The 11,685-nt window shown below is 56.8% G+C and overlaps 1 protein-coding gene across 4 annotated transcripts in view; it reads right to left on the reverse strand.

Moving 5' to 3' along the window:
• BCL11A (BCL11 transcription factor A) overlaps positions 1 to 7,094 on the reverse strand; it is a 70,521-nt gene extending 63,427 nt beyond the window's left edge. For 3 of the 4 annotated variants that reach the window (XM_084203618.1, XM_084203620.1, XM_084203617.1), the window contains exons 1-2: positions 6,707 to 7,094; positions 733 to 1,062 (exon numbers count right to left, since the gene is read on the reverse strand). In XM_084203618.1, the coding sequence (XP_084059744.1) occupies positions 733 to 1,062; positions 6,707 to 6,761 (385 nt within the window). In that variant the 5' untranslated portion in view covers positions 6,762 to 7,094. Of the gene's footprint in view, positions 1 to 732; positions 1,063 to 5,481; positions 5,570 to 6,706 lie in introns of those variants that run through there. The other variant, XM_084203619.1, reaches the window with a different exon arrangement.
• Positions 7,095 to 11,685: the final 4,591 nt, after the last annotated feature.

The raw sequence follows: 11,685 nt of genomic DNA on the forward strand, positions 1-11,685 counted from the left end.
TCTGCCTTGGACATTTGTACGGCTGACATGTGGTTGTGTAAACCGCAAACAAAATCAAGATACATCTGTCAAAACCACATCAGAGACAAGAGAGAGCACAGCGAAGCATTTATCATTTGGCTGAGGAGGCAGGCTGCAGAGAGCAGCCTTTCCTGTCAAACCAACCTTTTGAAATTTCCAACATGCCCTTAAACTTTTCGAATAAGCATGTCTGTGCGCTTCAGCAACTGCCCTCTCTACTCTGGCCTGGCCAGTCGAAAATGGCATCTTAAAGTCAAGGTCGGTGGTGTCACTTTGCCATGGGGCTGTGTTTAATTACAGTCCATACGCTGACAGCCAATATGGAACCAAGGCTGGCGGATGCTCCGTTAACTCTTTCACCCCTGACTTTGCCAAAGACTCAAAAGCTCCTCGCTCTCTCGCGCGGCAGCCTCGGAACCCTCCTCCCGCGGCGCTCCGGCAGGCGAGACACCGGGAGACGGTGACTACAATGCAGGCAAATCACGAGAGTGGCCTCACACAATACGGCCAGGAACACCGGCTGGCACGGCGCGTGCCTGTTGCTCCCGCCGCCGCGCAGGCACCGGGAAACACCGCTAACCCGAGGCACGGAGGGCACGGACACCCCGGCCCCCACAGACACACGGGCACGGCAGCGCACGACTGCCAACGCGCTGCGTGGCAACTGGAACAGAAATACACTCGCAAACACTTCTCCTTGCTTTAATTTACCTGCTATATGTTCCTGTTTAGGGCAAATTCCTCTAGATGACGTTGATAAACAATCGTCATCCTCTGGCGTAACCTGGATGCCAACCTCCACGGGATTGGATGCTTTTTTCAGCTCACTTGGTGAGGGTGAAGGTGGCTTATCCACAGCCTTCTCTAGGCAGAGACTGCCATTGCATTGTTTCCGTTTGTGCTCAATAAAAATAAGAATGTCCCCCAACGGAAAGTTCATCTGACACTGGCCACAAGTGAGGAGGTCGTGGTCCCCTTCCGGAGCTCCCAATGTGCCATGTTCAGGTTCGTCATCAGTGAGAATGGCTTCAAGAGGTTCGGCTGCAGTTTGAGAAACAAAAGGAGAACGGTTAGAGCTCTGGGGAAAGGCAGCGGGCGTGGGGGGAGGAACGCGCCGAGCCCCCTCTTCATGAATATTACACCCCGCTCCGGAGTCCGCCTGCTCCCCCCAGCCAAACCCGTGCAACACGGCTGTCAGCACGGCACCGAGGACAGGGATTCAACAGTTACAGGGAAGAGATTTTGCAGGAGCAGCCGTAGCACACAGAACTCAGAGGGAGAGCACCGCAACTGTCTCCGTGCTGCTGCACGAGGGCACATTTCTGACTCCTTGAACGATTCGGTGCTAAAATTAAATGGATAAGCTAGAGAATACACTGGGAAACTCTTGTGGTACTACAACAAGAAGGCAATGTGGTGTTTTATTGCTGAATGTATTATTTATGTACATGAATTCAAGGCTAAAAGCACTGCACACACTCTCACACACATGGGTGTGTATCTTCCACCAGCCAGACAAGACCCAGTTTCTAAAATTCAGAAATACAGTGTAGACAGAAGGTGTTTCAACACACACAGACACTGCACGCTCCCTGTACAGGCCGTGCAGGTAGCGTGTGCATGTGTGTAAAAGAGAAGGGGGGAGCGCCAGCCTGCATGGGCACACACACCCAGGCACCGACACACAGGGCACATCCAGCCCTCAGAACACACGTGCAGACGTAAACGCATGGATTTGTGTCACTGTCCCCATCAACCCGTTTGCGCCTTCCAATTTAAAGAAATCCTAAAGGCAGTAGTTATACACGAAGTGGGGGGGAGTGGGGGAAGGGGGAGGGCATGAGGCAAATAAATAAATAAGTATCTGTGGCAGAAAACCGAAATGATAAAAAGCAAGTGCAGCAGAAATGCCTGCGGGGTGGGGGGAGGCACCGCTCACTTCTGAGCTACTCCTCAGGATCCAAATAAACAGCACATTCACCGCCAAGCCCACTCAGAGATATTAGCTGGATGGGGTATTTTTTAGTACTTAAGGAAATAAGGCGATCAGTCATTTAGCGTTTTTTAATCCTGAAATAAGGGAATACCTAAATTATCTTGAACATGTTAGCACTCATGGCCTTCAGCATCTAAAAATCAGCCTGGCCAAGCAACTGCCACATTTCCTCGCAACAGTGAGAAGCGCCTTCTTTAAACTCAAAATACCTTGCCTAATGTTGTCAAAGTTGACAAATTTTCTGAATGAGCTCCAAAAAGCTTCATTATGAGGCTATTTCTGCTCACAGAATCGTCAGTGGATGCTTTAACGAGGCAGACTAGGCTCTCTTTTCTGTTGGCTTTTTTTTTTTTTTTATGTTACATTTGCAGAAAAATACCTTGGCAATCTCTGTGCAGTCTCCACCGCCATCGCCTTTCACGAGGGGGGAAAAAAATAAATACGAGCAGCAGCGTGTTGGTGTTCCTCTGTCTGCGCAACACAACACGCACGCTAACAGCAGCGAGCAGGAGGAGAGGGTACTACAAATACAACCCACCTCAAAACACTGCCAGGTAACGCAAGAGAGACAGAATACAACTCCTAAACAGTTAATCAGCCTGACCTTCTTTAGCTGGCTGCCAATTTCACATTTAATGAACTTAAAGCCACAGAGAATCAAAAAATAGATTTTAATTTGACTGCACAATATTGGAACTGATTTTGATAAAGTGCAAAAATCCAGTGAACTCAGGTTAAATTTATTTCAACCCTACCTAGGCTGAATATTGAGGAGGAAGATCTGGAGTAGCTCCCAGTTGTGCTGCGTAAAATAATATTGAAAGAGCACACTACCTCGCCGTACCTCAGCTCCAACTAGGACACAGGGATCCAGTCCATCATTTCTTGCCTCTAGTACTACTTCTAATTTAACGTAAGGTCAACCACAGGAATATGAAGGTTACATTCGTATTAATAAAAACAATGTCTTAATCGCTGGGGCTTTCTTCTAAACTTACAGACCGACAGGAGAGGAGGCACAACGTGCGTCTCACGCTGCTCCTCGGGAAGCCGGCAGAGGAGCAGGGTGTTTCTGCGGGATTGCCGGGCACGGCGTTTTTCTCCCCAAGCCGTTCCTTGCGTTCGGACCGAGGGAGTAAATTATTGCAGGACTAATTCCACCGGCAGCTCGCTGCTCGCCGCAGACAAAGGTATTTTGCGAATCTAACTTCGAGCTCACCGACCCTCCGCAGCAAAGAGACACAAAACCACCCGTGCTCCCCTTGCAACTGGCTTAGCGAGGAGCTCTGCATAATCATTACTCAATTATAATGTTTTCCCGCGGCCTGATTCCTTTCTGACGCTGTCACTATTATTTAGCAGGGGAAGGTAACCCGCTGCTTCGACACCAGACAGTTAAAAGTGGCACTGAACAAAAATAGACTTTGCTAAAAGTCTGTACGGACTGGGCTGATTTACAATCAAAACCAGGAAATGAAGTGGTAATTCAGAGGTTGCTGATTACACCTCCACATTTCACCTAATTAATTTTATAGGAGGCAAAGTTCTTGAAAATAACAAGATGATCAAATGTACAGATATAAAACCTGTAACCTCAACATTTTCTATGCTCTTAACGTAAATTATTGCTAATTAACAAGAATTATATACTAATGTATGAAATACGGCTGGCACTGTGTTCGCTGCAAAACATTTGGCTCCTGACGGAGGCAGAGCCAGCAAAAAAATATGCTTTTTATTATTACTGCTACTTTTAGAACATAACATAAAATACCGGGATTACAAAGAAAACACCAGAATACATTTCACCTGGTCTTGCCTCCGATTTGCAGGATGCGTCTTTTAATTCTGGGGCAATCAAAATTCCCTGCCTGGGTCCCTAATCATCCGTCTCTATTTTTCATGCAAATTGCCCTTCCACCAACATGTCTACATGTCTTTTCAGCTTTCCCCCTTCGCCCTCCTACTCCCCCCTTTTCCCCCTGTTCCCAGCCACCAAAACAACCGCACCGGCAAAAGAGGGATGGATTTTGGAGTGCCGGGAGAAAGGAGGTACTGGGGGTGATGGGGCGGGGAGGGGGGTGCCACAGTACGGTGAGGAGAAATGCCCGCGGGGCAATGCGGATGCGCCGCCGGGGCATTTTCCCGCACCGTACCGTGGGAAGGATGGAGAAGGGCTGTTTAATCCCAAGTTTGTGTCTTCGGATCGTGCGGTGCGAGGAAAGGGAGACTTGGGGGTACAATGGGAACCGCCAACACGTTATGGGGAGGGAGGGGAAACCCGGGGAGGGGGAAGGCGAGCATCCCCCTCTGCCTCCCGGAGCAAGCAAACTCCGCGCAAAATTAAGAACAAAGAAGAGGGAGGGGGGGCGTGGGGGGGGTGGGGGGTGGAGGGGAGGGAGCTGGGCGCCCTCCCCCTCCCGCCGGCCGGGAGGCAGCGGAGGAGCCGGCCAGGTTCAAGTTCGCGGGGCTGCCCGGTTGTTTGATCTCGCTGTGCCTCCTAGCGACCGAAGCGGGCACGGATCCCGCCCGCCGCCTCCGCCGCCCCGGCCCCGGCCCCGCCGCCGCATCCCCGGCGCGCCGCTCCCCCGGCCCGGCCTCCCTTTCCCCCCCAGCTCCCGGCCCACCCACACCCCCTCCCCACGGCCAGGGCGGCTCTCGCCGCAGGGACCCCCGGGCCCGTCCCGCCGCCGCTCCCGCCCCGCACGTGCGCGCACTCCGCGCCGGCCCGCGGGCCGCTCGGCCGGGAGCGGCCGTGGGGATCCCGCCCGCCGCCGCTGCCCCGGGGGCCGAACCGGAGCCCCCCCACCCCCTCTTCCGCTCCCGTGGCGACCCCCGTTCCCCACACCCCACTTCCACGGCCGCCCGGGAAAAGCACCCCCGTGCACCCCCCGTTTCCGGGGGGGCCCATCCCCATAAGCCAGTGATGCTGCGCCCCATCCCTAGCCAGGCAATAAAAAAAAAAAAAAAAGAAAAGAAAAAAAAAAGGCTCCCCGAAAAGTACGGGGGGAAAGGGACGGCGGGGGGAGGGGCTGAGCCCCCGACACACCCCGGGTTTTAGGGCAAACTTTGGGCAGGCAGAGCCCCCGGCCGGCCCTGCCCGCGGCGGAGCGGCCGCTTGCAAAGAGCCAGCGCCGCTTCCTTCGCTCCATGTGCGAACCCGGCTGCAACGTCTGGGCGGCCGTGGGGGAAGAGAAATCGCGGCGTAAAGTTTGGGGGGCTTTGCGAAGGGCCGAGGGAGCCGGGGATGGCTGGCAGGAAGAAACGGCCCTGGGTTTTCTACCATCCCTGGGAGGGAACAAAACCCGCCGGGAGTAATGGGAGAGAGAGAAAGGAAGAAATAAAGAAAAGGGGGGGAAAGGAGTGAGGAAAAGCATGCAGCATTTCCCCTTCCCCCAGGCTCACCCCGAGGAAAAGAGGATTTTTTTTTTTCTCCCTTCCTTCCCACCCCCCTCGCCCCAAACCTTTCCAGCTCGAGTTGCCTTTTGTTGTGCAAAGAGCGCTCCCGCTTATCTTGCATCTAGCCCTGGTGTGTGTGGTGGCGGCCGGAGGGAGGGACGGAGGGAGCCGGAGAGTTTTTGTTGCGAACGTTGTGGTGGGGCTCGGGGTTTGTTTTTTCTCTCCCGGGGAGAGCGGATTTGGTTTGGGGTTGAATTGCGGCGGCGAGAAAGGGCCGTTCGCGGGTGTGAGGGTGCGAGTGTGTGTGTGTGTGTGCGTGTGTGTGTGCGTGTGTGCGAGCGCGCGTGTGTGCTCAGCCCGGGCTCGCTCTCGCCTGTGTTTGTTGGCAGGAGGCTCCCCGCACACGCGGTGCTTGTAAACATTCAGACACGAGATTTTTCCCAATCAAAATCCACTTCCACTTTTTTTTTTTTTTTTTGAAAATCTTCCAAAAAATAGTAAGCGAGCGGGAGAACGCGAGGCGAGGGCGAGGAGGGAATCCCAGCCGGCGCGGCGCGGCTCGGCTCGGCTCCCCCGCCGCCCGGTGCCGTCCCCCGCCCCAGCCCCAGCCGGAGCGGCGGCGGGGCGGGCGCGGGGCGAGGTCGGGGCGGCGGAGCCCCGCACGGCCCCGGCTCGGGGCGGCGGGGAGCGGCGGGACGGCCACCCCGCGCCCCGCGGCGGAAACAAAAGGGAGGCGGCCCGGCTGGGCTCGGCTGTGGCCCCCCCGGGAGGGCGCCGCGGGGCGAGGGGGCGAGCCCGCCGGCAGCCCGGGGGGCTCCGGCCGCCGGACTTTCTCCGCGCTCCGCTCCCCCGCACATCCCGCCCGCCCGGCCACCGCCGTGTCCGGCGTCCAGCCCGCCGCTCCCGCAGGAATTTCTTCCCACTTTCGGCCGGCTGTGCCCCCGGCAGCCCTGCACCTCGCCCGCGCCTCTCCCGGTGCCGGGCGAGAGCTGCCGCTCTTGCCGCCAAAGAGCGCGGAGAGCGGGAGGCGAGAGCGGAGCGGGGCAGCGGAGTGCGCGCCGGAGGGCGAGGGGCACGGGCAGAAAGAGAAGAAAAGTCATCAAGGTGATTAAATTAGAGAGGGAGAAAATTACCCGGAATGCCGAGAATCCCGAGCCGGAGCCGAGTTCATTTTTTCCCCGACTCGCTCACTCCCTCTCACTTTTAATTTTTTTTTTCCCTGCTCTCGCTTGAATTAAAAATTAAATCCGTGAAGGGGAAATTAAATAAATTGCTCTCCGGGTTACTTACGTGAAAATTCCCGTTTGCTTAAGTGCTGGGGTTTGCCTTGCTTGCGGCGCGACATGGTGGGTTGGTGGCTTCGGTGGCTTGTGAGTCGCTCGGTTCACATCGGGAGAGACGGGTTAGAGAGGAAGGAGACTCCAGAGAAAATATCTTCATCAATGTCTTTTGACATCCAAAATAAATTAGAAATAATACAAAGATGGCGCAGGGAAGATGAATTGTGGGATAGCAGTCATGGCTCTTTTTTTTTTTTTTTTTTTTTTTTTGTGCAAGGAAAAAAAAGAGAGAGAGGGAGAGGGAGAGAGAGAGAGGGAGAGAGAGAAGGAGAGAGAGAGATGAAAAAAATGGCAAAAGCCCCCCTGAGCTGCAAGTTCAAGTGCGGACGTGACGTCCCTGCGAACTTGAACGTCAGGAGCCTGGATGGACAGAGACATACAAAACATGGGCAGGGCAAGCCGGGGAGAGGGGAGGAGGGAAGGCGAAGGCAACACCAATGGACACTCATCAGGGGCTGGACATGAAAAAGAGAGCAGGACAAGCCAATGGACAGTGATCGCAGGGGGGAGAGGGGAGGGGGCGCGGCGGGGGGGGGTGCACCGGCCGCCCGGCGCACGCTGCCGAATGGAGCCGAGGGGCCGGGGGCGGAGGGGGCGGCGGCCGGAGCCGCGAGTGGCCGCCGGGGAGCGGGTGCAAGAGGGGACCCCGGCGAGGGGCGAGGGGGGGAAATTGAACACGCACACGGGGAGAGAGAAGGGAGGAAAAGGAGCGGGAGAAAGCGAGCAGGCAGGCAGGCAGCGGTAGCTCTCGCACGCACAACCCCGCTGGAAAAGCAAACACATCGGTGAAGCCAGAGCCGGGCAGAGAGGGCTGCGGGGCAGGCTGGCCGCGGGCTGTGCCGAGGAGGTGGGGGAGCTGGGGGAAGCCAGGTAGGACCGGAGACCACCCAAAAAGCAAGCGGGGGGGGGGGGGGCATCCGGCTCCCGGCTTCCCCGCTCGCCCCCCCCCCCCCAATCCTCCTCGAAGCCGCCGAGTCCCCTCCTCCCGGGAGCTGCGGCCCGTCCCCGGGGGACGGCGGCGGCGGCGGCCCCGCGGGGAGCTGTGGGGCGGCGGGGGCTCGGGCCGGGCCGCGGGAAACTTCGGCGGCGAGCGGCGGCCCTTGCCCCGGGGCGGGCGGGGGAGCAGCGAGCGGAGTTTGGCGGGCGAGGAAGCGGCAGGCAGGAGAGGAGAAGCCGCAGGAGCCGGGCGCGGGGGGAGCGGAGGGCGGCGGGACCTCGCGGCTTTCCCGCGGGCTGCCCGAGCCCGCCAGCCCCGGAGCCCCCCTTCGTCCCCCGGCGGCGCTCCGAGCCCTGCCCGCAGCCACGGGCTCTGAACGAAAGCGAAACGCGGGACTGGCGGCGGCGGGGAGGCGCGGGCAGCGGGCTGGCAACGGGGGAGGGCGGGAGAGGGGGGGAGGCGAGGCGGCAGGAGGCACCGAGAAGTGGCTGGAGTTGGGAGGATGCGGCGGCAGCAGCGGCTGCAACTTCGCCGAAAGGACCCGGAGCGAGGCGGACGCTGCCGGCGCCGGGAGGGATCAGGTTGCGGTAGAAATAAGCTCTGGAGGCGAACGGGTGTGCGGAGCAAAGTGCGGCTGCGAAGGGAGTGCGAGGGGCTAACCGTGTCCGGGACGGCGGCGGACAGCCGGAGCGGAGCGCCGGGGGACGAGGCGCTGCCCGCCGCCCTAAGGGAGACTTGGCCGGGCAGAGCCGCGGCCGCCCGGGGCAGCGAGGGGCGGCGGGGCCGGGGCTCGGCGGGGACCTGTTGGCGGGGCGAGCCCCAGCGCGCCCCGGCGGAGCTGTCAGGGACCGGGGCCGAGCCGCTCCGCCGTGCGATGGTTTCAGCTTCCCGCCAGCCGCCCCCCGGCTCCGCCCGCCGCCGCTCGGCCCCCCCCCGGCCCCCGCTCCCCTCCTTTATCCGCCGGCGCGGGGATGCGCCCCGAGGCTGCGGGAGCGGACTGCGGGACGTGGCAGAGGGACCCAGCCGCAGGTGACAACAGCGGCGGCTCCTGGGCTCACGCCGCTCGCAGGGCTGGCTGTGCCAGGCGTGCACATGTCCCTGCGCGAAACGCGGGCGTGTGTGTCTGAGCCGGAGATGTAGATATATATATATGGGGCTTGATTTATATCTAATGGCACGTATAAAGCTTTTGAAGGTGGCTGCAATGTAAAAAGTAATGACTTTATTACCCCTGAAAGGTTCTGCGGTTCGCAGTTAACACTCTTCTGAATTACAATTCATTACGCTCTCTAAAGCCAACCTGCATCAGAACACCTACCTGTGCTTATTCCCAATCACAGGCATCGTTCATTGATTTTCTTTTTTAAAAATCACAGCAAATTAAGCACTTGGTGACAACTAAATCTGTTTCATTATCGTGCCGTGTTTGAGATTCCAGAGGTGACTTCCCAGATCGCATCTCAAAACCTACAGTCAGGAGCTAATTTTACAGATGCTTTCATGAATGGCAGCGAGGATGTTCTTACCATCAGCATGCCCTTAATTCCAGCACCGTAAAAATGCCTCGATTTAAATGGAAACTCGCTGCCTTAAAAATAATATTTCATCCTGGCTGGATAATTATTAATATTAGCATTTGATCGCAAAAGTGCTGGCTCCCCCTCGTTCCTGTACCCCCCCACCCCACCCCACAGCGCTTCGCATTGTCATGTGATTGGAGGGAGATAACAAACCTCAAGAAAGAAAAGGAGTGAGAAGACATTTTTAACACGGCATGACCGCAGATTAATAATGCAGGTGGGTTTTTATTTCATTGTATTTTTAGGGGAAGGGAACGAGGCTGTTTAACGAGCAGTCGTGGACACAAAGTGACTGTATTTACAATCCTTGATGTGGCTTTCGGTGGGTAATAAATTATGACAATATTAAAATTATTTTCTGGCAGCCCAGTTAACTGCGCTGGGGACCGTAAAGCCCCTACTGATTCCATTTATGCCTTGTAATTGCGGTCCACGGTCTCGCTCTAAACCTTTCGGTGGATATTGTGTGTAAACTTTTAGCTAATAGACTTTTTTTTTGAATGGAGGGACTTTTCTCAGTACTTCCTGCCGTATACATTTTGTCTCTGATCTCTGTATTTAATGGCCAAGTCCTGGTTTATGCTTTATAATGTGTTGACAAGTTTTCTAACAGACTTTCTGAAATAATGCACATATATTCACGTCGGTTAGAAACTCCACAGTATTTTTAGAGTCGAGTAGATCTATATCCTAATGCACTGAGAGGGAGTGTAAATCATAGAGGATTTCATAGCCCTTTCAGTAGTTTTCTGTATGAAGTATGAGCAGCGTGGCCTCCAGACGTAACCTTTTAGAAAAAAAGACAGTGCTTTTATTTTATGGTGTAAAGTGCTTTTAGCTCCAGGGCTCTGAACGTGAATGTGGTCAACAAACAGCTCTTGCCCGGGAGTTTGCTGCAGCCTCAGCCCAGCGCCGGGCGCTGTGGGGAGGGATGCTGGCTGAACCCCCCGAGACAACGGCACCCCGCCGGGTCCCCGCCCGTGTCCTGCGCTCGGACACCCCGCGGAAAGGGGGGTGGGATGGCCCCGGGCTGCCGGAGAGGCTGGTGATGGCAGCAGGGTCAGCCCCGGCGCGTCCGGGGGCAGGGGCTGAGCTGCCTCGGCAGAGACAGGGCCAGAGGCACGGCTGGGGCTGGGAGCGCCTCGGGAGAGCTGCGGAGCAAGGGCGATGCACCCCACGGGCTGCACCTCCTGCATCTCTGCTTCCGCCCTCCCAGCACCTCTGGGACACGCCGAGCATCTCCAGCCCTGTCTGCACCTCCTGCACGCTCTTCCCTGGCTGGGTTGTGCTAACAAACCCACTGCAAGCTGCAGGTGAACACAGACAGAAATGCCCAAGTGCTGGCTGCTAACACCGAGGAACCCTGGCAGATTGGAAGGGCAGGTGAAAACAAACGCAGGCCAGCACAGAAGATGACCCAGTGACCATGTTCTGTGCACTGACACAAACTTGTGTCACCTCCTGCCCCTGCACAGCCCTTTGTCCAAGCTGCAGGGCATGCCTCGCAGTGGTGCTGCAGCGTCTGGAGCTGCTGTCACCCTGGCCACGGTCTCAGCTGCTCCTTGGCTACGGACTCCCAGCCCCAGAGCAAAGTCAGCTGGAGGAAACGTGGCCCTACACCTCAGCAAATTCTGAGGTTCACGCTGAAATCAGAGCCAAGGTGGGTTTCAGGCTGCCTCCAAGGGGAAGCTAACCTTAGAGAAGGGTCTGTCTCATTAGCTGAGTGCCCATCCCACCTCAGGCTGTCCCACGGGAACCAGAGCCCTGAGAGAGACACCAGCTCATGCCCTGAAACAGCTGAGAGCAGAGGTGGGCACCCATCCCTGTCCCACAGCAATGGCAGGAACCTGCAGCAGCAGGACAAAGTGCCCAGGTGAGAACATTCATGCTGTAAGAATCAGTCTAAGATTTAAATCTGCCAAAATGTATCCGTCCCTTTCCTCATACCTCAGCTCTCTGCCTGAGAAACAGCATGGTCCTCCCTACATTCAAGCACCTGAGGTTCTTAGAGGTCGCTGTAGGAAGGGACATAAAACCAACATTGAGAAGCATGGCCTTCCTCCATCTCACAGGCAGGCACCCAAGGCTGGGACCTGAAGGTGCAAAGGAGCATGGCACAGTTCATGCCTGTGTCATGCTGCTGTCCCTGCCTATCTGCTCCTTCAGTGACAGACTTGGCAGTGGGTGAGTTCAGCGACTTTGGTGGGCAAATGTTCCTGCTTCGAAGCTCCAGCTCTCACTCACTCACTCACTCACTCACTCACTCACTCACAGCAGGAATCTCATTTGCCAACCCCACAGAACATTAGGACCAAACACAAATTCCAGAGCTCTGGCAGTTCCCGGGCGCCGGGCTGCGTTATATAACGGCGGATGGCACGGGGTGCTTTCCCACCCCGCCTCGATAGCCGC

The sequence above is a fragment of the Fringilla coelebs genome (genome assembly GCF_963513975.1).
Source record: "Fringilla coelebs genome assembly, chromosome: 3".
In the NCBI taxonomy this organism is placed as follows: Eukaryota; Metazoa; Chordata; class Aves; order Passeriformes; family Fringillidae; genus Fringilla; species Fringilla coelebs.